The sequence below is a fragment of the Silurus aristotelis genome (genome assembly GCF_946808225.1).
Source record: "Silurus aristotelis genome assembly, chromosome: 20".
In the NCBI taxonomy this organism is placed as follows: Eukaryota; Metazoa; Chordata; class Actinopteri; order Siluriformes; family Siluridae; genus Silurus; species Silurus aristotelis.
Genome location: NC_139593.1, coordinates 1958130 through 1986043, shown reverse-complemented (window position 1 = coordinate 1986043; position 27914 = coordinate 1958130). Strand labels below are relative to the sequence as shown.

The following is a 27914-nucleotide window of genomic DNA, read 5'->3' as shown; positions in this document are numbered from 1 at the left end:
CACTTCACTGCTTTGAATGATGGTTTGAAATGATAATAACAGTTTTAAATGGCTGTAAGTTGTTGATGTTGCTGGTGTAAAGAAGTGATTCAGGTTCTCCACTTCAGTGAGGAGTTCTCTCTATTCATCAGCTGTTTTAGGACTCATTCTCTTCATCATGATCCTCAAAGTCTAAAAGAAAACACACACAGGAACATCAGAAATGTAGTTATCAGCTGTGTATTGTAACTCACACTATCAAATAAAAAGAAGTCACATGATCACAATACTCTATTTAAATAGGGGTTTTAGGTTTAAAAACTAAAACTCACTTCCACATTGCAGTAGTCAGAAGTGAGCGTGTCATCAGGAGGACTGGGATGAGAAACCTGTAAATTAAGAGGCCACGCCTTATTAAATTTTATTAACAGCAATAAAATACAGTATTATTCTGTTACACCTTCAACACCAACCTTCATTCTAGCAGTAACTGTATGTTTCAGTTAAAACTTACTGCAAGTGTGTGATAACCATCATCAGATTTCCGGCCTGCAGGGTCAAGAGCTGCATACGTCTCGTCTTTAGCACTCAGCCCAACGTTCTGCAGAGAGGAGGGGTGAAGAACATGAGCAGGTTCTGCTGAAGATCTTTACAGTAAGAGTTTATTATGAACAAAGCAGCCACCCTGATGGACAGGTCTGTATTAACTCACCTGATAGTAACCTTCATCTGCCTTTTTCTTCTGTCTCCTGCATCTGTTCATAAAATGTGAAATATTTCCACCTCAAAAACATCTTTAGAGGAATTAATGATGAATGTATCAACACATTTATTCTCACCTCAGCCAGAAGAGTACAGAGAGAAGGGCTGCAAGTCCAACCAATCCAACAGTCACATATACAATTATAGAGACATCTGATACACACACACACACACACACACACACACACACACACACACACACACACACACACACACACACACACAGAGAAAAGTTATAGTAAAGTAGTAGTTCATCCACAGAATGTAAGATTGAGTAGTGATAAAACAGTAATGTCTAATTAAATCTCCCACCATTTATAGTGATGGACACTGCAGCTGATCTCTCAGAGCCGAGTTTATTCTGAACTTTACAGTAATACAGTCCACTCTGTAGAGCTCTGTAACTCTGTCCTGATCCTACAGGTGATGTTTTATTCTCCTTAAACCAGGTGTAGGTCTCCACAGGTGGGTTTGCATCACTGCTGCAGGTCAGATTCACTGAACTGCCCTCCACTTTCTCACCAGAGGAACTGATAGACACTGAGATGTTCTTTGGCGGATCTAAAACAGTTTGGTAAATATGAAGTAAATCTATAATAGTTTTATCTTGTATTGGATGTAAAAAGATCTTTAGCTTTAACTTACACAGAACATTCAGAGTTACACTGGTGGAGTTCTGATGCCCGACTTTATTACTGCACATGCATTTGTACTCTCCACTGTGCTTAGAACTGACTTTAAAGATGGTGTAGGTCTTTCCTTTCCCCACTGATGTCCTCCCCTTAAACCAGGTGTAGGTCTCCACAGGTGGGTTTGCATCACTGTTGCAGGTCAGATTTACTGAACTGCCCTCCACTTTCTCACCAGAGAGACTGATGGACACATTCTTTGGACGATCTAGAAAATTTAATGATAAGAGTGAAGAAAGCAGTCCAGTGTCATAAATAAGGCTTATGTGGATCTTTCATTAATACCTTAAGCCAGTATTTAAATACTTTCAGCACTTCTCACTATTGAGAATATGTGGACCATTCCAAATATAACACCAACTTTATTAAAAATAAAGAGACTTTTTCATATTAGGAAAATTATTGACCAATTGTATGTAAACACTGTGAACCTGTTAGGAATCCACCTGCCACACCCCCCTCGGCAGCTGTAACGCTGCCTCGCTCTGCCACTCCCGGCATCAACGAGAGACAACGATTCCCTATATAAGCTCTCATTTCCATTATACTTTACTATTGGTGTGTGTGTGTTTGTACTGAAATACAATAAAGCCATGATAGAGCTACTTCCGCTTCCGAAAACGGGATCGCCATACCGCGATCCCTACCGCGATTAATCGGCAGCCAAACTCTGCTTCAGATTTCCCCAGCAAGCTCTGGAGCTTGAAAGGAGGCGATTTTTGCTTTTACGCCAAATTCATCAGGCAACTCCTTGGGATGTTCAGGATGACAATGGCGGATCCCCAAGTCTGTGACTAGATTTTCTCTGAGGGCGGCGCTCCGTTCCAGAGATTCTCTAAACGCTCCGCTCCGTTCCTGTGTTCCTATCGAGCGCTCCGCTCCGTTCCAAAGTTCCCATGAGCACTCCGCTCCGTTCGAGAGTTTCTACGAGCGCTCTGCTCTGTTCCAGAGTTCCCACGAGTGCTCCGCTCCGTTTCAGAGTTCCTACGAGTGCGCCGCTCTGTCCCAAAGTTTCCACGAGCGCGCCATGCCTTTCCAGAGTTCCTACAAATGCACCGCACCATTCCAGAGTTTTGCCTCTCAGCTCCAGTGTTCCGCCGAGGGTGCCGCTCAGCTCCAGTGTTCCACCGAGGGTGCCGCTCAGCTCCAGTGTTCCGCCGAGGGTCCCGCTTAGCTCCAGTGTTTCGCCGAGGGTGCCGCTCAGCTTCAGTGTTCCGCCGAGGGTGCCATAACACCGCCGCCTGGCCGCGAAAGGGACGGCGTACCTGCAGAGGGCACTGTTCGGACCCCCGTTTCTGCTCCAAAGTCCCGCAGAAGGCGTGACTCGGCCTCTGAACTCTGCCATGGGCATCATACGTTCTCTGAATCTTGGGCGTCGCAAGGCCTCTGGACTCCGCTGAGGGCGTTGCTCTGCCTCTGATCTCTGCAGAGGACGTCGCTCAGCCTCCGGTCTTCGCCAAGGGCGGTGCTCCGTTCCAGACCTCCGTGGTGGACATCACTCGGTTCTAGATCTCCATAGTGGCCGTCGCTCAGTTCCGGACCTTTGCACAGGGTGTTGCTCTGCCTCAGATCTCCGCAGTGGACTTCACCCCGCCTCGGGTCCTTCCTAGCCTTCCCTGGTTTCTGGGCAGTGTGTTCCAGGCCTCCTCCTTCGACCATGGATGGCTGGCGGGGCCTTCCTCGGAGTGCCCTGGCCCGCCTGGCGTGGGTGGTTTTGGGGCGTCAGGTGCCGCCCCTGCCTCGCTCTGCCGCTCCTGTTACCGATTCCCCATAAAAGCTCTCTTTCCATCTCACTCGTGTCGGACCTACTTTATGGCTATGGACACCAACCTTGCTCGAGGCTGCCAGCATTTCCAGCTGGTTCTGTGGATTACCTTCCATTCCGTGGATTACTTTCCGTTCCGAGGATTACTTTCTGTTCTGTGGATTACTTTATTTTCGTAGATTACTCATGTTCCGAAGATATATATATATATTTTTTTTGGGCCAAATATATTTGAAATATATGTTGAATAGATGTATGCAGTGATGCTCAATAAAATGTTTTTTAAATCACTTACCGTACAATGAGGATGGAGAGCAAAGTATCCATAAAAAATTAACAGCTGTGCATTTACATCGTACACCCGAGGTGAGCTTTTGGATATTGGTTTACGACTTCCCGACAGTTTTATCGACAACCTTCATCTCCTCCCTGAGATCACCAGAACACCCGAGGCCGCTCACTCTACCCAGCCAGGCAGAAGTGCTCGCAGGCGGCGTCAAGTTCGTAAACAAAGGCGGAGGAAACGTGGTCGAGTGAAAGCTAAGCTAAAGCTAACACCACACCGGCTCTCTTTACCCAGCATCTTCCTCGCCAATGTTCGGTCACTGGTAAACAAAATGGAGGAGATTCGACTCAGCATCACTCACAGCATTAAACTTCGGAACTGTAAAGTCATGATCTTTACGGAAACATGGCTACACAGCTGCATTCCGGACAACGCTATTGAGCTAGCGGGACGACACACACTCCAGGCAGGTAGGACATTAGATGGCTCCGGTAAAACCAGAGGCGGTGGATTGTGCATTTATGTTAACAAAGCTTGGTGCACGAGCTCTGTTATTGTCAAGAGTCATTGTTCAGCTAACCTGGAGTTTATCATGGTTAAATGTAGACCGTTTTATCTACCACGGGAGTTTACTTCCACCAATATCACAGCAGCTTACATTCCCCCAGATGCTGGTGCTAAGCTCGCTATGAAAGAACTTTATGCAGCCATCAGTAAACAACAGACTGTTCACCCGGGAGCTGCGTTTATTGTTGAGGGAGATTTCAATCATTCATTCATTCATTTTCTCCCGCTTATCCATAATTCAGTCTAAGCAGGCCCCCGCCTTCGACTGCTGCCCAATCCTCACAGCACCATCCCTTACGGTCCCTCCTGCAGGTGGTGAGCCAACGGGAAGGCGGGCCTACGTCACTCCGACGTCACGGACCTTGATATTTCCCTCATAAGGGACCCCTGGAGCATAAAGGTTTAAGGGCTTTGCTCAAGGGCCCAAGAGTGGCAGCCTGGCGATACCGGGGCTCGAACCCCAGACCTTCCGATTCATTGTGCTTAGAACTGACTTTAAAGATGGTGTAGGTCTTTCCTTTCCCCACTGATGTCCTCCCCTTAAACCAGGTGTAGGTCTCCACAGGTGGGTTTGCATCACTGCTACCCCCAGGGCCCTACGCTGATTTTCTTCATGAGTTTGCTTGTTTTCTCTCAGACCTCTTGATCAGTTTTGATAAAGTGCTGCTTGTAGGAGATTTTAATATTCATGTAGATGATGCAAACGATGCCCAAGGATTATCATTTGTCGATTTACTAAACTCTTTTGGAGTTAAACAAAACGTCACCAGACCAACCCACCGTTTTAACCACACACTAGACTTAATAATTTCCCACGGAGCAGACGTCACTGATATAGATATTTTACCCCAGGGTGATGACATCACAGACCATTATCTCATACTGTACACACTACCGGTAAAGCAGATTAACCGTGTTTCACCACGGTATCGACTTGGTAGGACTATTATTCCAACCACTAAGGACAGATTCATAAATAACCTGCCTGATTTATCTCAGTTTCACATTAAACCCATAACTGCTGATCATCTTGATGAGATGGCGAACAACATAGACCTTATCCTCACTGGCACTTTAGACACTGTTGCCCCCATCCGGTTAAAAAAGGTTCGAGAACAAGCACCTGCACCTTGGTATAATAGTCATACGCATGCCCTAAAGAGAACAACACGTAATCTGGAGAGAAAATGGAGGAAAACTAAATTGGAGGTATTTAGAATTGCGTATAAAGACAGTATGCTTAGCTACAGACAGGCGCTAAAAGCTGCTAGAGCTAAACACCTGAGCAAACTCATAGAAAATAACAAAAACAATCCCAGGTTCCTTTTCAGTACAGTAGCTAAACTAACAACAAATCAGGGATCTGAAAAATGTGTTCCATCACAGTTTAGTAGTGAAGACTTTATGAATTTCTTCACTGAAAAAATAGATAACATTCCAAAAACAATTGTGGCAGTTCAACCACTGACAGCATCTCCCGACACAATCGTACTTACAACAAGTCAAGTCAAGTCAAGTCAAGTTTATTTGTATAGCGCTTTTCACAACAGACATTGTCTCAAAGCAGCTTTACAGAAAACAACAGTGAAGGTGAATGGTGTGCGTTTGTCCCTGATGAGCAAGCCGTGGCGACAGTGGCAAGGAAAAACTTCCTTAGATGATATGAGGAAGAAACCTTGAGAGGAACCAGACTCAAAGGGGAACCCATCCTCATATGGGTGACATCAAGAGTTTGGTCATAAATCTTTCAACAATACAGAACAATTTGTGATCATCATAGATCCAGCATCAGCTTCTCCATGCCAGGGCCTTTGAACACTCGGCATCTACTTCTCCATGATCATCCATAGGTCCATAATCTTCACGAGGTGGGACGTGACTGGAGCTGGCCAAACCTCAGGATGCCTCGGGATGGGGAGAGAAAGAGAAGCAGTGGAGAGGAATTAGCGTAGCTGCTGTTCATGATATTAACAGCACAAGTTGATAATGTGCATGTAATCATATATTCTGGAGCACAAGGTTGTGATGTGATGTGTGTGATGTGTGTTATGTGTAGGCTTTGCTAAAAAGATATGTTTTTAATCTACACTTAAACTGGGAGAGTGTATCTGAGCCCCGAACACTGTCAGGAAGACTATTCCAGAGTTTAGGAGCTAAATGTGAAAATGCTCTACCGCCTTTAGTGGACTTTGCTATTCTAGGAACTACTAGAAGCCCAGAGTTTTGAGATCTCAGGGAGCGTGACGGATTGTAGCGTGTTAAAAGACTGGATAGATACATGGGAGCCAAACCGTTTAGTGCTTACAACCCCACAACTACACTGTTTTACATGTATAGGACAGGAAGAGCTGTATGATGCTATTATGAAAGCTAAATCAACAACATGTCAGTTAGATCCAATTCCCACTAAACTACTGAAGGAAGTGTTATATACAGCTGGTGAGCCTCTTCTGAATATTATTAACTCCTCACTATCGTTAGGTCATGTCCCTAAATCCCTCAAGTTAGCAGTTATTAAGCCCCTCATTAAAAAACCTAATCTGGATCCAAACACGCTATCGAATTACAGACCAATTTCAAATCTCCCATTTATGTCTAAGATTTTAGAAAAGATTGTCGCTGCCCAGTTATGTAACCACTTGCAGGAGAACAATATCTTTGAAGAGTTTCAGTCAGGTTTTAGGCCCCATCATAGCACAGAAACTGCTCTAGTTAAAATCACTAATGACCTGTTTTTAGCTTCAGACCAAGGCTACATCTCCCTATTAGTTTTACTAGATCTTAGTGCTGCTTTCGACACTATAGATCATGATCTTCTCCTCGATCGCTTACAGAATTACATCGGTATTCAGGGACAGGCATTAAGCTGGTTTAAATCCTACCTGTCCAATCGTTACCATTTCGTAGATTTAAATAGAGAGCTATCCAGGATAATGCTAGTAAATTATGGCGTGCCACAAGGGTCAGTTCTAGGACCCCTGCTTTTCACAATATACATGCTTCCATTAGGAAATATTATTAGAAGGCATGGAATTAGCTTCCATTGTTATGCTGATGATACCCAGCTATATATTTCATCCAAACCAGGCGATACAGCTCAATTAGCTCGCATAACTGAGTGTGTTAAAGAAATAAGAGATTGGATGACTCATAACTTTCTGCTATTAAATTCTGATAAAACGAAAATTTTGCTCATTGGCCCAAAAAATAGTACACAGAAGCTCCAGCATCTCAGCCTGCATTTAGACGGTTGTTCTGTAACTACTAGTTCAACGGTAAAAGACCTGGGAGTTATTTTAGACAGCAACTTATCTTTTAAAAATCACATCAATCAAGTTACAAAAACAGCCTTCTTTCACCTTAGAAATATTTCTAAGCTAAGAAATATGTTATCTATATCTGATGCAGAGAAGCTCGTCCATGCGTTTATGACCTCTAGAATAGACTACTGTAATGCATTACTAGGTGGATGTCCTGCATCATTAATAAACAAGCTTTAGTTAGTTCAGAATGCGGCAGCAAGAGTTCTTACTAGGTCAAGAAAATACGATCATATAACCCCGATCTTATCGTCCCTACATTGGCTTCCTATTAAGTTTCGAATAGACTACAAACTACTGCTACTCACTTATAAAGCACTAAATGGTTTGGCTCCCATGTATCTATCCAGTCTTTTAACACGCTACAATCCGTCACGCTCCCTGAGATCTCAAAACTCTGGGCTTCTAGTAGTTCCTAGAATAGCAAAGTCCACTAAAGGTGGTAGATCATTTTCACATTTAGCTCCTAAACTCTGGAATAGTCTTCCTGACAGTGTTCGGGGTTCAGATACACTCTCCCAGTTTAAGTGTAGATTAAAAATATATCTTTTTAGCAAAGCCTACACATAACACACATCACACACATCACATCACAACCTTGTGCTCCAGAATATATGATTACATGCACATTATCAACTTGTGCTGTTAATATCATGAACAGCAGCTACGCTAATTCCTCTCCACTGCTTCTCTTTCTCTCCCCATCCCGAGGCATCCTGAGGTTTGGCCAGCTCCAGTCACGTCCCACCTCGTGAAGATTATGGACCTATGGATGATCATGGAGAAGTAGATGCCGAGTGTTCAAAGGCCCTGGCATGGAGAAGCTGCTGCTGGATCTATGATGATCACAAATTGTTCTGTATTGTTGAAAGATTTATGACCAAACTCTTGATGTCACCCATATGAGGATGGGTTCCCCTTTGAGTCTGGTTCCTCTCAAGGTTTCTTCCTCATATCATCTAAGGAAGTTTTTCCTTGCCACTGTCGCCACGGCTTGCTCATCAGGGACAAACGCACACCATTCACCTTCACTGTTGTTTTCTGTAAAGCTGCTTTGAGACAATGTCTGTTGTGAAAAGCGCTTGACTTGACTTGACTTGACTTGACTTGCTGCAGGTCAGGTTAACTGAACTGCCCTCCACAATCTCACCAGAGAGACTGATGGACACATTCTGCGGACGATCTAGAAAAATTAATGATAAGAGTGAAGAAAGCAGTTCGGTGTCATAATTAAGGCTTATGTGGATCTTTCATCAATACCTGAAGCCAGTATTTAAATATTTTCAGCACTTCTCACTATTGAGAATTTGTGGACCATTTCAAATATAACACCAACTTTATTAAAAATAAATAGACTTTTTCATATTAGGAAAATCATTTACCAATTGTATGTAAACATTGTTTACCTGTTAGGAATCCACCTGCCACACCCCCCTCGGCAGCTGTCGCGCTGCCTAGCGCTGCCGCTCCCGGCATTAACGAGAGACACCGAATCCCCCTAAAAGCTCTCATTTCCATTTCACTCTTCGCTGTTCCCATTTGCTTTTAAATGCACCTCCATTGTGCCAGTGCCAAAACACTCAAACCCAACGTGCCTAAATGACTACCGCCCTGTAGCACTGACACCTATTGTCATGAAGTGCTTTGAGCCGCTGGTCCTGGCACACCTGAATTACTCTCTACCATCCACATTAGACTCTCACCAGTTTGCCTACCGCAGCAATAGGAGCACAGAAGATGCAGTTTCCATGACATTGCACTCTGTGCTCACACACTTGGACAATAAGAACACTTATACAAGTATGCTATTTGTTTACTTTAGCTCAGCATTTAATACCATCATTCCATCCAAGTTAATAGCCAAACTTGTAGATCTGGGCATTAACACCTCCACCTGCAACTGGGTCATGGACTTTCTGACCAACAGACCCCAGCAGGTTCGATCCGGCTCCATCTGCTCCAACACCATCACACTTAACACTAGTGTACCACAGGGCTGTGTGCTAAACCCCTTCCTCTACTCCTTCTTCACCTCTGACTGCAGGCCTGTGAATGGATCTAACTCCATCATCAAGTTTGCAGATGACACTTCCGTGATCGGTCTCATCACCAACAATGATAAGACTGCCTACAGGAATGAGATTCAGCACCTAGCCACATGGTGCAATGATAATAACCTGCTCCTTAACACCTCCAAGACAATGGAGCTCATTGTGGACTTCAGGAAGGAGACAAGAGGCACACATGACACCACCCACATCAATGGGATGGCTGTTGAGCGTCTCCAATTTCAAGTTCCTGGGATCTACATCTCGGCAGACCTGTACTGGGCTATCAACACTTTTAGTCTGGTCAAGAAGGCTCACCAGCGCCTCTTTTTCCTGAGGACACTTAAGAAAAATCAGCGGTGTCACAGTCTGGTATGGGAGCTGCTCTGTTGCAGAGCATAAGGCACTGCAGCGGGCGGTAAAAACTGCCCAGCGCATCACAGAGACCCCACCCCCGTTCATGGAGGACATCCAAAAGAAACGATGTCTGCATCGAGCTCGCAGCATTCTTAAGGACTCCTCTCATCCGTCCATAGACTGTTCTCTGTTCTGCCCTCCGGCAAGCATTTCAGGTGCCTCCGGACCAGGACCAGCCGACTAAAGAACAGCTTTTTTCCTAGAGCTGTTTCTTTACTAAAATCTGCCACTCACTGATACACTACCACATTTCCCCCCACACCTCACACTTCATTATTTCGCTAATAGACTGTCTACACAAAATCTTATGCTCACTTGGACACTTGATCATTTCTCACCTCACACTTTGTTATTGCACGGACTGTTTACACAAAACTATGCTCATTTGCACACTTTGTTTCTTTGTATTGCTGCTCACCATTAACTTATTACCATTGTATATGTTGTATAAAGTTGAATCTAATCTAATCTAATCTAATCTTGTATTGGACGTAAAAAGATCTTCAGCTTTAACTTACACAGATGTAAGTATTATAGACTGCCTCAACCCAGATTTCACGCTACGCTATATCAAAATAAGCTCAACCGAAAACGGCTTACATTTCACAAAAGTAGTTATGTAGAATTTCAGTTGTATCAATCAGAATCATAGACATAATTTAATCAGTCTGGGAGAAGCAGCAAGCCCCAAGGACTATCTCTAACCAAAAGGTATCTGAGACCATGATTATCATTCACACAATACCCCTTCCTGACCTGCTGGGGGGGCCGGCACCAGCAAAGGTGCTAATACTGGTGATTACCACCTGCTGACCTCCGCCCCCGAGAATGGTCTTCCCCAGCCTTTTGTTTCCTCACACATGTCCTATATCTAATTTACATTTAAAGAATAACTCCGGTCTATACTTCAAAGGGAAGAACAATATAAAATATCTGGGCAGAGTTTGCACTGGGTTCTTTCTGACTCCGAGGAATCCAAAGTGCTTCGTGTATTTTGTCACTGCTACGCTGTTATAAACTTCTTCATTACGATCTTCGTTGCCCTCATCATTTTTTTCTTACATTGGCGAGCCACCCAGCGAGGGATTTTCGAAAAAAAAAAAGCGGGGAAAGGTAAGAAAACGGTTTCTTTCTTCTATGCTTTTATTTTATTTTAGGGAACCCCTTGTTTTCAAAAATCTAGAAAAGAAAGATTTTAAGGGCAAGAAAAATATTTAGTTTATTTAGTATAAGCAGGAGGAGTTCTTAAGCCAATTCTGTACATTTCTGTGTAAGATTCTAACGGAACTGAATCAGCCCGACGTAGTGTGGCGGCAGAGTTGTATTGGAATTTTATTGTTTCTAAAGTAACTGAAGCAAAGTGCTTAAGTTTATAAGTTTCTAAAGTATTTGAAACTTTCTGTGAGAGTACTATTACAGTTTCTGACGTAAGTGAAACTGGTAGTAGTGTAAAGAGCGCGACGCACAGCGGCTCTATAAAGTTTAACAGTAACCCGAAGTACTGTGGTTGTCCGACGCACTGTGACACTGTTTTAAACTCATGTTTTAAGCCCGAAGTACTGTGGCTACGTACTGGTTTAGGATATAACGCGGTCTTGTGACAACAGAATATTTTAAACAGTTTGTTGTATTATTGTAAAAGTTCAATCGGTACATGAACTCACGGCTATTTATAGGCAACTAGGTAATGTACGGTTGGTAAAAAAAAAAAAAAAAAACGCGTATATAATAAGTTTGTCCGACGGACTGTGACACTGTTTTAACACATAGTGTGGTTTTGTTTTGTATTTTGACAGCGTTGCATCTATACCTGTTTGTGGTATATTATTGCAGTTGACTCATTGTGTACTACAACTATTGTTGCTGTGAATAAATAGACAAACAATCATATTAAAGTATCTACATAACGGGTAGTTGTAACTTTGGAGTATTTTGGAAATTGAAGAGCTGATTATTAAGTACATCGCTAAACACGGCTCACAAGGGATGTTTGATGGAATAGAGAAGGTTAGTGATAAGCCTTATGAATGGGCTGTTTCTAAGTTTGAAACTTATCCTAAAATGCCTAGGAATAAACAAGGAAAAATTGCAAATGCCCTTAAGGGAGTTTTTGCCTCCTATAAGGTAACCAGGAGGAAGTTAGATGAGCTTGAGTCTGAAAATAAGCAACTTCTTTCTAGAGTCAGTATCGGAGACGTTTATACAAAAAATTACCAAATCACTGAAACTATATGGAAAGAAGAAAAGGACAGAATGCAGAAAGAGATCGCATTTCTGAAAACTAACAACAGTATGCTCAAATCATCTGTTGAATCCTTGTTTAAGGATTTGGAGGAATCTAATGCTGCCTGTCAGTTTCTAAAAAATAATGGCAGAATTGAGGAAAATCCCAGTAAAAGATTGGTAGATGTTGCATTGTGTAACCGAGTTCCAGGAATATTAAATTTGCAGAAAGACAGTAATGAGGGTTTGGAGAGAGAGTCTCAGTTACTTAATAGTAAAGACTCTGACTTTACAGTTAAATTTCCAGTAGCACCAATTCACGTCACTACAACTGTGAGAGCTAATGAAGGAGGGGAGGAGCCAATGGTCTCGACTCTGGTCAGAGGGTTTAGCCCCAATGAACTAGAAACTGTGATTAAGAATATTGGGAAATTTGATCCTGTAAAACAGGATCCCTTAGATTTTCTGAAAAATCTGGAACGATATGCCGACATTTACAAATGTACGGATGGTGACACATGCATTTTGTTAACCCTTTGTTTGCCTGACACCTTGTCTGGAGCCTTAACTCAGAAAGTAAAGGACAGAAATGCAAATAAGTTTGAGAGGAAACAGGCACTGCTTGAAGTGTTAGGGCTGATGTCAGTTAACTGGGATAAAATAGCTGACATTCACATGCGAGAAGGGGAGCACCCAGTGGCATTTTCTGAGCGATTATTTGATGCCTTTAAAACTTTCAGTGGCAATCCTGATATTACTCAGAATGATGTTAGCTTCAAATCTGCCTTGATTAAGAAATGTGATCCCCTCACCCACTCTGCTATAGCAATGCATGTGACACATTTATCTGAATACAATGACATTATTACTAAGATGATACAGTTTTACAGTAGTAATTCTAGTTCAAAGACGTCTCATCCTGTATCGGCACTAGGTGTTGAGAATCCAGATTTTAAGACCACGGAAGAATGTGAGCAATTGAAGCTGCATCATAAGCAAAGTAAATTGTGTTCCTTTTGCCACAAGATTGGCCACGTAGTCCACAAATGCTGGTCTTTAGGAAAGAGACGTCCACCACCCTATTTCCTTCAACGTAGAAATATGCATTCTGATAACCCAGATCAGGTAACTGTGCATCTAAAAGAAACTTTATGTGAACTCACTGCAGTATTCAATAAGGCTATGGGGTCTGTAGTAAAATGGTTAGCTGTCCCCTAAGAGTAAAAACTCTGTTTGCTAATGTTGCCTTGGTTAACGACTTACTGCATTTTATGCATTTCGGTCCCGACAAAGATTTCTGTGATGTCCAAGTAGTATTTAGTTTAAAGTAACTTCGAAATTAAGCTTATATTGTTAAAATGACAGTCCTTGCAGTTGTTCTTATGAAAACATATGCTATAAGTTACACGTGTAGCGAACATAGATGTAGACTAATGTGAATTTAGCTGGTGTTGAACAGTTGTTAATGTGCTCAAGTGCATTTAGGCTAATGTAGCTAAAGTTTTTACTGTTGTGTATTAATTTCGACTATTGCAGGCTTTGTGATGCTGTAGTTGTTAATGCACTGTAATACATATACACCAAAGTAGTTAAAAATTGTCGCATAAGACTGGATTTGGGGTAGAATTGTAGCATTTAGGCCTTTCAGAGCTGTAAATGTTAACCATAATCAGTAATCTTATGTTGGAGATTTAAACTACAATTTGATAATGATCTAGCTAAGTTTTGTCCTATTAGCCATGTTTTAAAGTGACTGCTGACAAGCTAAGATAAGAGGAAAGGTCTAAGTTTGTATGTCGATAGAAACCGCTGAGCTAATAGAACAATTATTTAGTCATTAGATTATTCAATGTGTGTGTGTTAACTATGTTGAACCAATCTCTCAAGGTGGAATTGTATGGGTTATTTCTACCATAAGTAACACCAACAATGCCACAGTAAAGAATAGAGTTAACTGCTGAAATTTAACATGTAATGCTTCTCCCACAGCATTTAGAGGTGCTGCACCTTCAACTTAAGTGCTGCTTTGGTAATGGGCTGTCATCGCATTCAATGTTTATTTATTGTTAATGTGCCCAGTGTTTTCAGAGGAAACTCCAGATACACTGAGAACTTTTATGTGTGAAAAGGGGAGGGGGGCAATTCTTTCTGTTTCCCTGAGTTTTTCAGAATCACCAAACAAAGATGGCTGAACGGATGGTAGCATTGTCCTTTCCAGTAAGGAGAATAATGCAAGAATACGCAGAGCTACAACCAGCACTTCCTGCTGGTTCGGTGAAGACGAGACTATATCAACAGACATCATTTGAACCAGAAGAGCAATTCGTTTGATAAAAAATATCCCAGAATCGTATTTTTCCTATTCCGGCTTAATTTGGGATGTAACTTTTAAGATCACTGTATGTATGTTATATTCCTCATTATTGGCCAAATATTATGTTGTATGTGTTCCATGTTAAGATGTCAGATTTCAGACAGTTCTATGTTTACTATAGGACATTCCCATCGTTTATGAAAGACTTTACTGTTTGTGTATGTAATTTTACTATTTTTATGATATCGTATTATGTTACATGATATTCATTTTGTGTTAAAATGTCAGATTATTCATTGTTCATGGTAAAGATGCCTCTATTGGTTATGATGGTTCCTGAAGGCCTCTATTCCAAACCCAGATAAAATTTTACATATAGCCAAATATTTTATAGAGATATGTCTAATACGTTTGCTTAATTGGATGAAACAGGTGTGCCTAAGTTGATGACCCAATGATGGATAAGATTTTACAAATAACAAAAATTTTAGTAGAAACCTGCATTGTAAGCATGCCGAATGGGATGAAGCGATAACCGGTGTGCATGAGGTGAATGTTCCAATGACGGGTAAGATTCTCTGAGGGCCGAAGGAGGACAACCTAAGGCAGGGCTTCACCGCCACTGGGCACCTGCCTAAGACAGGAGGTGTAATCTGTGTAAAGGGAGTGGATGTGATGCTTCAGGGCCAAAAGCATCAAAGGGGGGACTGTAAGAATTACAGACTGCCTCAACCCAGATTCCACCCTACGCTATATCAAAATAAGCTCAACCGCAAAACGGCTTACATTTCACAAAAGTAGTTATGTAGAATTTCAGTTGTATCAATCAGAATCATAGACATAATTTAATCAGTCTGGGAGAAGCAGCAAGCCCCAAGGACTATCTCTAACCAAAAGGTATCTGAGACCATGATTATCATTCACACAATACCCCTTCCTGACCTGCTGGGGGGGCCGGCACCAGCAAAGGTGCTAATACTGGTGATTACCACCTGCTGACCTCCGCCCCCGAGAATGGTCTTCCCCAGCCTTTTGTTTCCTCACACATGTCCTATATCTAATTTACATTTAAAGGATAACTCCGGTCTATACTTCAAAGGGAAGAACAATATAAAATATCTGGGCAGAGTTTGCACTGGGTTCTTTCTGACTCCGAGGAATCCAAAGTGCTTCGTGTATTTTGTCACTGCTACGCTGTTATAAACTTCTTCATTATGATCTTCGTTGTCCTCATCATTTTTTTCTTACACAGAACATTCAGAGTTACACTGGTGGAGTTCTGATGACCGACTTCATTACTGCACATGCACTTGTACTCTCCACTGTCCTCAGAGCTGACTTTAGAGATGGTGTAGGTCTTTCCTTTCCCGACTGATGTCTTTCCCTTAAACCAGGTGTAGGTCTCCACAGGTGGGTTTGCATCACTGCTGCAGGTCAGATTCGAACGAAAAGCCCTGCAAAGGGTGGTCAAAACCGCCCAACGCATCACTGGCACCCAACTACCTGCCATTGAGCACCTTCACCACAGCAGATGTCTGCGCAGAACTCACAACATTATCAAGGACTCTTCCCATCCCAGTCACAAACTGTTTAACCTCCTTCCATCACGAAGGAGATACAGGAACTTGCGCACCAGAACCAGCAGGTTCAGGGACAGCTTTTTTCCATCCACCATCACACTACTGAATTCTACACTACACCGCTAAATCACCACAAAACAAACACAAAACAAACACTGTATATAACCTCTGTACAATACATGTACATATTACATAGTATATCTTTTACTTCTCATTACATCTGCACTATTTTTATCTGTGTATACTTATCATTACTGTACATTCTGCCCAACATTTCATTCATTTGTGTATATAACCTGTGTGTATATATATATATATATATATATATATATATATATATATATATATATATATATATATATATATATAGTAGACTGTTTACTCGACTTGTACTCTAAATTGATGTCCACACGTCTCTGCACTGTTACTGCCTTTGTATTTATTTACTTCACATATGTTTACATATCACTATAACTTGCTGTAAATATGCCATATATTTATTTGCACTTTTGCACGACTGCTACATTTTGCACTTCTGGTAGATGCCAAACTGCATTTCGTTGCTATGTACCTGTACTATGCAATGACAATAAAGTTCTATCTATCTATCTATCTATCTATCTATCTATCTATCTATCTATCTATCTATCTATCTATCTATCTATCTATCTATCTATCTATCTATCTATCTATCTATCTATCTATCTATCTATCTATCTATCTATCTATCTATCTATCTATCTATCCATCCACTGAACTGCCCTCCACTTTCTCACCAGAGGGACTGATAGAAACGTTCTTTGGATGATCTAGAAAATGTAATGATTAGAGTGAAGAAAGCAGTTTCATTTTCATAATTAAGGCTTATGTGGATCTTTCATCAATACCTGAAGCCAGTATTTAAATATGTTTAGCACTTCTCACTATTGAGAATATGTGGGCCATTCCAAAAATACACCAACTTTATTAAAAATGAAGAGACTTTTTCATATTAGGAAAATCATTGACCAATTGCATGTAAACACTGTTAACCTTAATATATTTTTAGCCAAATATATTTAAAATATATGTTCAATATATGTAGTATGTTGCGATGTTCAATAAAATATATTTTTAAAATCAAAAACAGTACAGTAGACTACGGATGGAGATCAAAGGATCCATGAAAAATATATAATTTATTATACATACACACACACACACACACACACATATATATATATATATATATATATATATATATATATATATATATATATATATATATATATATATATATATATATATATATATACTGTATATATAATATTCCTTGCCTTGATTTGTGAAATGGTGCCGTATATGTACATGTTTTAGACAAAAAATGGTAGTTAGGAGAGAACAGTGGTTAAAGCATTGGACTTTGGATCGGAAGGTCAAAAGTTCAAATCCCACCACCACCAAGCTGCCACTGCTTGGCCCCTAAGCAAGGCCCTTATTCTCCCCTGCTCAGTTGTAAGTCGCTCTGCATAAGGGCATCTGTCATAAGCTATAAATGTACATAAAATAAAGATTTTCTTTAAATGTATGAATGTATATAAATTTATAAATGTGAATGTATTTTCTTGGATTGAAATATATGGATTGCAAATTTTTTTTTTTTTTATTATTTTAAAATATATTTTCGAAAAAAAAAAAAAAATGGTCAAAAAGTATTTATAGAAAATTTAATTTAATTTCATCTTCTCCCGCTTATCCGTAATTCGGGTCGCGGGGGCAGCAGTCTAAGCAGATTCCCCAGACACTTCTCCATGTCCAGGGATCGGGCTGTCAAGGCCCCCGCATTCGACTGCTGCCTAATCCTCTCAGCACCGGTCCCTTACGGTCCCTCCTGCAGGTGGTGAGCCCACGGGAAGGCGGCCCTACGTCGCTCCGACGTCAAGGTCCTTGATTTATTTTTCTCGTAAGGGTCCCCTGGAGCATAGAGGGTTAAGGGCCTTGCTCAAGGGCCCAAGAGAGGCAGCTTGGCAATACCGGGGCTTGAACCCCCGACCTTCCGATCGGTAACCCAGCGCCTTAACCGCTGGAGCCACCACTCCCCCATTTATAGAAAATATATGCGTGTACATTTTAGCAAATATATTTCTATTGGCTATTTTCTGTATATTTCAAAATTAATTTAAAAATATATTTGATATATGGGTATAATTGGTTAAAATGGGATTCAGTGAAGAGATTTTATTGTATTTGTCCAAAATATTTTTAACAAAACTAAACCTCCTAAAAGACACCAAATCACAGAGGTCTAAAATTTTAATCCCATTATAATCCCATGTACATTATTTTTCTTAACATGTGCTTCCTTCCATGTGAACTCCTGGACTCTTAGTCATGAATATATGTGGCATCTTCAAGTCTACACCATCAAGCAGCCTAAAATACATTAACCTTCTCACTGAAATTGTTTTTACAAAATCATTAATCACACACTCAAAGTTATTGTAATTACTAAATGTAAAAATTACAATTAAAAGATAGATGAACAACACGGAGTTGTGTATGTTCTAGTCAATGAAAAGTGAAATTAAAAGATACTAGAAATAAAAAATTCCAGTTGCCTTCAAGGCTCAGTGTTCAGCAGAAACAGAAGAACTAAAACCAACATCCTCTCAGAGATCAGTGAAGGAGATTAGGATTCTATAACAATACATGAATGAGTCTGTGATATTTAACAAATAAACTCCCCTCAAACAAACTGTTATGACTCTGATACTGACATTTATCAGTATCATCATTTTTATTACACAAATCATTTGTGTTGTTTTACTTTATTAAATACTGAGATAATAAATAAGAAGGTCAATAAAACTCACATCTGACACTGAGGTATTGAGCAGGAGATGGGAGATGTTCAGATCCTCTTACAGCACAGTTATAACTGCCTGCATCCTCACTGCTGACCCTCTGCAGGTGGAGTTCGTTGCTCTTGAAGGTGTTTGTGGTTAAATCATGTGTGTTTTTGTACCAGATGAATGGTGGATCAGTCAGACTGCAGGAGGTTTTACAGGTCAGAATGACTGATTCTCCCTCTGTCAGTTCTGCAGGAGCGATCAGCTGAAGATCTTATACAATGAGAGAAACATTAAATCTGCATCAGTGAATAATCACCTGCTCATTTACCTCAATCACCCCACCTGTGTGTGTGTGTGTGTGTGTGTGTGTGTGTGTGTGTGTGTGTGTGTGTGTGTGTGTGTGTGTGTGTGTGTGTGTGTGTGTGTGTGTGTGTGTGAACAGTGGTAAATTGTCTGTTTTTGTGTTTGAATGAGGTTTGGAGGACTTCTGTTTACTAACAATTGAAAAAATTTCTGCCAAAAGTAAATGAGTGTCTGTGTTTGTTCTTTGAGTTAATCAGAGTTTTGTGGTGTTTCATGAAAACAGTAATTCAGTATAACATTTTAGAGTTTTTCATTCATTTGTTACAAAAAACTCCTGTAGCTAAAAGGAGTTTATGGTCTGATTGACACATGTAGAGAATAAGATGATTTTATTTACCTGTAACTCTGAGTGTAATTCCAGCTTCACCCTGATATTTATCTTTAGTTGTTATGAATCTGAAGCTGTACATGTTTTCATCTGATTTCTTCACATCACTCAGTCTGAGGGAGAAGTGATTCTGTTTATCTCCTAAATACTCCACTCTGCCTGAGTAACCTGATTCATTACGCAGATCAGTCGGTTCTACACCCGTAACTGGGTTTATAAACCACAACCTGTGTGTCACTGTACAATCTGTTGGATGTGTGTAAGTGGCCTCCATAACCACTGTAGATCCTTTTACAGCACAGGGATGTTTGCTGTATTTCACACTCCATTGATTCCCAAGAGCTCCTGAAACATGACACATGAAAGAGGTGATTAGAGATCATTATCCTGAGCCCCATAAAACACTGAGTTCCCTTTCAGGAACTCAAGCTGAGTCAACAACGCTTTGAGAAATGCTTCCGTGTTGTCCACACTCTGAATCATGTGTGTAATCATGTAAGGTTGTGACCCATGCTGTAGCCAAGCTAGATCTGGCTTAGCTGGCCAATAAGCAGAAAGCCCCTCTATCCAGTAAGCTTGAAGAGTGCTTTCTGCGACTTATGTTACAATCTCCACATCAGGGTGTGCTGTTCTTTCTGGACCTTAACACCTTGGTGGGCTAAGCTGTATTTGGCCTTTTTTTGGTATTTCAATGCCAAATCCACATTGTTGTGGGATTAAAAGAGTGTGGTTATGGTTCGGTGCCCCAGGTTGAAGAGATGCTAGTGTAACAGGGACAGACCACCGGTTACACTAGCTAGCCATTCCTCCCGGGCAGCCAGGAGGTCTAGGAGCAATTCGGATGTAGCTCTTAGGGCCACAAAAGAGACCGCTGCGGCCATTGGCTAGTCTATGGCTGCCCTAATCTCCACCGAGAGACACCTACGGCTCACCCTATCGGATATTTCCAGTAAGAACAGGGCCATGCTGCTTGACGCCCCTCTGATGCCGACTGGCCTATTTGGCACCTCTGTAATTATGGTTGATAGGTTTCAGGAGGCCAGAAACAGTCTGCAGAATTTTGGCGGTTCCTTTCATGTCATTCTCACGAGGCTGCTTGGTGGGCACAGCCCCAGGAACATCTCAGCCCCTCCCATCATTAGGAGGTTCGAAAGCAGAGCATTGTAAAAAGCAGAGCCTGCCGTGCCCCAGCACCCCCAGGAACCTGGTTTGTTCAACCCTGCCACAATCAGTGCTTCAGGGCATGGCCAGCTCCAGCATGCACTCTTCTTGATTTCCGTCTAGTATTGTAGCAGAACTGGATTACTTGCAGCCTCCATGGGTGTAGCTCCGGGTCTAGGCATACCAGAGGTCAGTCTCGAGAGACTGAAACCTTTAACAGACTACCTGGCAGCCTGGAAAGCTCTACCAGACGTGTCTCGGTGGGTCTGCAGAGGTCACCATGTGTTGGTTCGCTTGGACAACACCTTGGTGGTCTGAAATCAACCACCAGGGAAGTCTGCGCTCATGCCTCTTGTACAAGCTGACGTGCCAGAGTCTCCTGTGAGCCCAGGAGAAGCTGCTCTCCTTGAGGTCAGTGTACATCCCGGGCCGTATAAACAAATGAGCAGACACCCTTTTGAGACAAGGGCTGAGACATGGGGAAAGGTGACTCCACCCTCAAGTGGTGGAGCAGATCTGGGAGAGATTTGTCAGGGATGAAGTAGACTTGATTGCAACTCAAATTACATCGCAATGTCCTCTCTGGTTCTCCCTTACACCTCCAGCCCCTCTAGGACTAGACGCCATGGTTCAGGCGAGGCTGAGGCTACGCTTGTATGCCTTTCCCCTGGTTGCACTGCTTCTGGAAATTCTGGAGAGAGTTTGATGGGACAGAGTCCATCTCCTCATGGTTGCCCTACGGTGGCCAGCCAGACCATGGTTTCTGGACCTGGTTGCCCTTCTTGAACACCCTCCTTGAGATTTCTAGCAGGAGGAATCTTCTCTCTCGGGCAAGGAGCACAATAGCTCACCCCCACCCAGAGTTGTGGAGACTGTTGCTGTGGCCCCTGATGGGGCACAGCTCTGAGGGTCCAGTCTCCCCATCAAGGTGGTAGAGACCAATCTCCAATTCAGAGCTGGTCATATGCCAATAGATAGCGCCTGTTCATTGTATGGTGCGATCAACACCAACTGGATCCAGTTAATTGCCCGGTTGGTTTAGTGCTGGAAGTCGTTCAAGAAGTTTTCCAAATTGGGCAGAGACCTGCTGGTGATGCATTTTCTTTGCACCACCCAGAGGCTGAGGCCTCCGATTTGACCTAGAGTGCCTGTGTGGGACTTGACTGTTGTGTTGGAGGCTCTATCCGAGCCCCTCTTTTGAGCCGTTTGCCGGGGCATCTTGAAGGTTCCTCACAGTTAAGACTGAGTTTCCTTTTGGCCATTTCCTCCATTCCTTCAGGCCCTCTCTGTGGCCCCCTTGTTTCTGGAGTTCACTCCAGGCATGGCCAGTGCCTTCCTATACCCTAGAATGGGGTATGGCCCTAAGATGCCCTCTTTTAGGCTACAGGCATTCTATCCCCCTTCTTTAAAAGCCCCAGACCAGGAAAAGCTAAACCAGCTGTGTGCGGTGTGAGCACTGGACATTTACATCCACAAAATGAGTATGTGGAGGAAGTCAGAAAACCATTCATCTGCTATGGTCCTCCGAGGAGAGGCTTCTTCGCAAACAAGCAAATGCTTACCAGGTGGATTGTGGATATGACTGCATCCTCCTACAAGTCCTCTGGTCACCCCGCTCCCTTTGGGGGCAGAGCACACTCAACCTGTATTGTGGCAGCCTCTAAGGCTTCGTCCTCTGGAGTTTACATCAATGACATCTGCAACGCTGCGGGCTGGTAAACCCCACTGACCTTTGTCAGCGTGGAAGCGTTCCCAAAGCGTTGTTGACGCAGCATCTGTATAAGCGTCTGTATAAGCGTAATAAGCGTAATGTATAACTGCAGGTTATATATAACTATATATACTGTATATAATATAAATATATATATATATATATATATATATATATATATATATATATATATATATATATATATATATATATATATATATATATATACTTCCCGTAGGCTCACCACCTGCAGGAGGGACTGTAAGGGACGGTGCTGTGAGGATTGGGCAGCAGTCGAAGGCGAAGCCTGCTTAGACTGCTGCCCCTGCGACCCGAATTACGGATAAGCGGGAGAAAATGAATGAATAAATATATATAAAAATATATAAATATATATATATAAATATAGGTAAATTAGACCCAACCTTGTGATTCTAATTAAAGTGTAAAATACAGAAAATATATTGCTGGTTAAATTTTTTATGTTTTCAGTTTGTGTAGCTGTGATTGTCATATAGATGTGTAGTGAAAGCATGCACAATAGCAGAAGTTGATGCAAGTGGGTAAGAATATTTATTATAATCCAAATTAGAGCATTAACAAATTGAACAAATTGAAGCCCACTTTTTGTTCGTTGGATGTTATCCCTCCTTGTCTTTTATTAGAGACACTTAACTCTATTAATCCTAGTTTACTGTCAATAATTAATAGCAGTTTAATCAGTGGGATAGTCCCATCTTATTTTAAACATGCCACCATACAGCCACTACTCAAAAAACCAAATCTTGATTCAACAGATCTAAATAATTACCGTCCCATTTCTAAATTACCGTTTTTATAAAAATTTCTGGAGAAGGTTGTGTTTAATCAGCTTTCTTCTTTTCTACAGGAAAATGGTAATTTCGATTAATATCAGTCTGGCTTTAGACCTCAACACAGTACAGAATCTGCATTGCTAAAAGTTTTAAATTACTTATTGCTGATTGTTGATTCTGGAAATTGTGCAGTTTTAATCCAGCTGGACCTTAGTGCGGCATTTGACACACTCGATCATAGCATTCTTTTAAACCGCTTATAGCAAATTGGTATTCAAGGACGTGTTTTAGATTGGTTTGTATCTTATTTAAAGGATCGTACCCTCTCTGTAGAGACTGGTAAATATTCATCATCTTGTGCACCAGTTTTGTATGGGGTCCCGCAGGGCTCAATTTTGGGTCCTGTTCTATTTTCTTTATAAATGCTTCCACTGTATGCAATATTTAGGAGGCACAATGTTTAATATCACTGTTATGCAGATAATACTCAGTGTTATGTTCCTGTGCACCCAAAGGATGTCTCCAGTTTCTAGTGTTTGTCCGATTGTCTGAGAGATGTTAAAGAGTGGATGTCTGCCAACTTTCTTCAGTTAAATGAGTCTAAGACTAAGTCTTAATCTTTGGCTCTCCTTTGGCATTATCTTTTGACTCTGCCTTGACTTTTGATAAACAGATCAATGCTGTAGTTAGAAGTTGTTTTTATCAGCTAAAGAATATTGCAAAGATGAAGTCATTCTTAACATCAAAAGACATGGAGACTGTAATACATGCTTTTATCTCATCCAGATTAGATTATTGTAATGTACTGTCTTTTAAATCCAGTTGTTGATGTTTTTTCAGATGTGTCTGATTTTTTATGTGAAAACTTCTTAACATTTTTTACTGACGAAATAACCAAGTCCAGGCCACAACCATCACCTGCTTTGCATTATTTATCTGAAATTACTGGGTGCTCCTCTACTTGGAACAGATTTTGTCCTATATCTCTTCAGATTTGTAAAGATATTATTGCTCATCTGAAACCTACCTTCTGCCCATATGATAGTATTCCTTCACATTTTGTTAAACAAGTTGCTGACACTATAGGTCCTGAACTCGTGTTTTTTATTAATATGTGTTTGAGTACTGGCACGGTCCCTGACTGCCTAAAACATGCTTCTGTAACTTCACTTTTGAAGAAACCAAATCTTAACGTGTCTGACCTTGCTAATTTTAGGCCAATTTCTAATCTCCCTTTCATTTCAAAAATTTTAGAAAAGGTTGTATTCACCCAACTAAACTCTTTTCTTGAGTCTAACTTATTTTATGATTCATTTCAATCAGGTTTTAGAAAATTGCACAGTACTGAATCTGCTCTACTGAAAGTTACCAATGACATTATGTTGGCTACAGATAACGGAAGCGCTGTAGCTCTGGTCCTTTTAGACCTCAGCTCTGCTTTTGACATGGTTGATCACTCTATTCTTCTCTCTCGACTGGAAAGTCTTTTAGGCTTTCAGGGTATCGTTTTGAAGTGGTTTCAGTCTTTTTTAACTAATAGGTTGTTTTCTATCCGAATTGGCCAACATACCTCCTCTACTGCATGTCTTTCCTGTGGTGTTCCTCAGGGATCCATCCTGTCCCCAACACTGTTCTCCCTATACTTGCTGCCATTGGGTTCCATTTTTTCCAGACATGGAGTATCATTTCATTTATACGCTGACGACACCCAACTGTATCTCCCCTTTAAACACAGTGATCCAAGCTCCTTAAAGGTTCTGTTGTTTTGCTTTCATAAAGTGAAAACTTGGCTTTCCGATAATTTTTTATCCTTAAACGAAAACAAAACTGAAGTCTTACTGTTTAGTCCAAGTGATTTTTATGATTTTAGCAATTTAGACCTCGGCATCTTAAGCTCTTATGTTACTCCATATGCAAAAAATCTTGGTGTTCTGTTTGACTCAGGGCTCAAGTTTGATAAACAGATTAATGCTGTCGTCAAATCATGTTTTTTTCACCTACGACGTTTGTCAAAAGTCAAACCTGCTCTATCTTTTAAGAACTTTGAACTACTTATCCATGCTTTTATTACTTCACGTCTCGATTATTGTAATTCGCTCTATTATGGAGCAAATCAATCTCTGATCGGACGTCTTCAAACAGTACAGAACGCTGCAGCCAGACATTTAAGAGGAAAACGAAAGTTTGATCATATTAATCTGATTTTAACTTCTTTGCATTGGCTACCTGTAAAATTGCGTATAGAATTTAAAATTCTAGTTTTTGTTTTTAAAGCACTACATGGTTTAGCGCCTATATACCTTTCTGAGATTTTATACCATCATAACCCCTTTAGGAACCTCAGATCAGGCACTCTCGGAATGCTCTTTATTTGTAGAACGAGGTTAAAGCATCGTGGAGACCGAGCTTTTGCAATAGTAGGCCCTAAACTTTGGAATAACCTTCCAGCATCGATCCAGTCGGCATCATCACTCTCTTCTTTCAAATCAAATCTTAAAACACATCTTCTAAGCTCTTAATTTATTCATTTATTGCTTTCTTTGTAATGTTTGTAATGTATACCTGTACCTGTTCATTCTAATTTGTACAGCACTTTGGTCAACCCTGGGTTGTTTTTAAATGTGCTTTTATAAATAAATGAACGAATGAATGAATGAATGAATGTACTTGGGTGTTTCACAGTTTCTAATGTCTCGTCTTCAACTTGTCCAAAATGCTGCTGCTCGATTGTTAACTGCAACTAGGAAGAGGGAACATATTTCACCAGTGTTGATCTCTCTCCACTGGCTTTCAGTTAAATTCCGTATTCATTTTAAAACACTTCTGTTTGTCTATAAAGGTCTCCATGGATTGGCTCCATCCGATATCTCTGATCTCCTTCTGTTCCAATGTAATCTCTCTAGGGAACTTCGGTCAACAGGTAGTCTTCAGTTGACTGTTCCTAGGACACGTTTGAAATTGAAAGGAGATCGTGCCTTTTCAGTGGCTGCTCCACAGATATGGAACAAGTTACCACCCTATATAAGAACTGCACCAACATATGCTAATTTTAAGTCTCTTCTTAAAACTTATCTTTTTACTGTTGCGTATGATCATAGGTAAGCACACTGGCATAGCTTTAGGGTATTATCTGTTGCCGTGTCCTATGTTGACTTTTATTTTGTTGTATTTTGTATTTTATTTTATGCTTAAATTCTGTATAACACTTTGGCCAACAGCTGTTGTTTTTAAATGTGCTTTATAAATCAAGCTTTGATTTAAAACATGAACAAAGCAAAACTAGCATGTGAAAATGAAAAAGTGAGGTCAAAAAACAGAAAACAAACCGAATTGGCTGTTTAAAAAAATTTAAATAACAGGGAAAATATACAGACATAATCAACACTAAAAACAAAGACACCTGTGATTAAAGACACGGTAGCATAAGGACCAATGACAATACAGGGGTGGAGACATTACATAAATTATAATAATAATAATAATAACAATAAAAAAGACATGTGACATAGACCAAAACAATTCTATGTTGAGCCTAAACACAGAAATAGATGATCACGCTCTGAGTGGGCATGCGCTTTGTAGCAGCTAGCAGTAGTATGCTAAAAGAGCGAGGGGGGGGGGCAGTAATGATAAAATGTGTAACTCACCTGAGATCATGAGGAGAAAAATCTGACAAAGTGGAGACTCCATTGTTACGAACATCATTACTTAAGGTTCTATAGAATAATTAAATAAATAAAAAAATGACTTGCAAAAAATAAAATAGTTTAAACCATTTTCCATTTTTTTTTAAGAAAAAGATATGTTGCTCTTGAATTTATTTTAGATTTATGTAAGGAGTCTTCAGTGTCAAAGATTCGTAACAGTCAGAGGTAAAGCTGTAACATTTCCAGGACAGAAGATTTCGCACCTCTCTTAACCAAGTTAATTTAATTTCATTAAAACAATCAAATATTCACCAACCACAATTAAACCTGTTACAAAAAAAAAAAACATTAGATAATCCAAGCTGAGACATAACAACAAAATAATAGAAAAAGCTCACAATTCTAAGAGTTTTGACTTTTGAATAGAAATTCTTTTTTTAAAACCCAAAACAGTGTTAGCATCAGTGGTGGACTAAGCACGTAAAGAATGTTTTAAGCTTTTGGCTTCTCCCATTGAGAAGCGGATCATCAGTCTCCATACCCCCTTGTCCTCTACATCTGCCTCTTACAAACCAACTACCTGCATGTCTTCCTTTACCACATCCGTAAACCTCCTCCTTGGTCTTCCTTTTTTCCTCCGTCCCGGTGGCTCCATGATCAGCATTTTCCTACCGATATACCCCATGTCCCTCCTCTGCACATGTCCAAACGATTTTAATCTCGCCTCCCTCACCTTATCTTTAAAACGTGCTACACATCCCACCTCTCCAGGCTCTTCTCCACCTGCTCACTACTCTCACCATAAATCACAATGTCATCCGCAAACATTATAGTCCATGGAGACTCTTGTCTGAACTCGTCCTTCAACCTGTCTATCACCACTGCAAACAGGTAAGGGCTCAGAGCCAATCCTTGATCCGGTACCACCTCCACCTTGAACCGGTAGGTTGTTCCTACTGCACACTTCACTTCTGTCACACTGTCATCATCTAAATTACAGTAACAAACTGCTTTTACTTCATTACTGTACACCACTGGTTAGAATATACCCATTGGCCCTACACAGTACATTTACATAGCCGTCTTACTGTAAAAACCCTAATTGGCT

The 27914-nt window shown here is 41.0% G+C and overlaps 2 protein-coding genes across 2 annotated transcripts in view; both read right to left on the bottom strand.

Moving 5' to 3' along the window:
- LOC310715880 (uncharacterized protein) overlaps positions 1-27914 on the bottom strand; it is a 184087-nt gene that overhangs the window by 25092 nt on the left and 131081 nt on the right. The window lies entirely within an intron of this gene.
- On the bottom strand, positions 28-26903 carry LOC310715589 (uncharacterized protein). Its single transcript, XM_083522102.1, has 15 exons — positions 26807-26903; positions 19482-19817; positions 18803-19051; positions 16704-16759; positions 15619-15814; positions 8471-8551; positions 2815-3079; positions 2272-2695; positions 1387-1627; positions 1054-1302; positions 819-894; positions 692-734; positions 494-580; positions 312-368; positions 28-171 (listed from the first exon to the last, which is right to left on the bottom strand). Exons 1-15 carry the CDS (start codon positions 26862-26864, stop codon positions 121-123), a joined length of 2469 nt encoding a protein of 822 aa, XP_083378228.1. The 5' UTR covers positions 26865-26903; the 3' UTR covers positions 28-120.

Excerpts from the sequence above, each read along its gene's own strand:
- LOC310715589 (XM_083522102.1), bottom strand. The coding sequence starts at position 26,864 with ATGATGTTCGTAACAATGGAGTCTCCACTTTGTCAGATTTTTCTCCTC. Across the intron at positions 19,818-26,806 it reads TTTTCTCCTCATGATCTCAG|GAGCTCTTGGGAATCAATGG; the intron begins GTGAGTTACACA and ends GTCATGTTTCAG. Across the intron at positions 895-1,053 it reads AGTGTCCATCACTATAAATG|ATGTCTCTATAATTGTATAT; the intron begins GTGGGAGATTTA and ends TGTGTGTATCAG.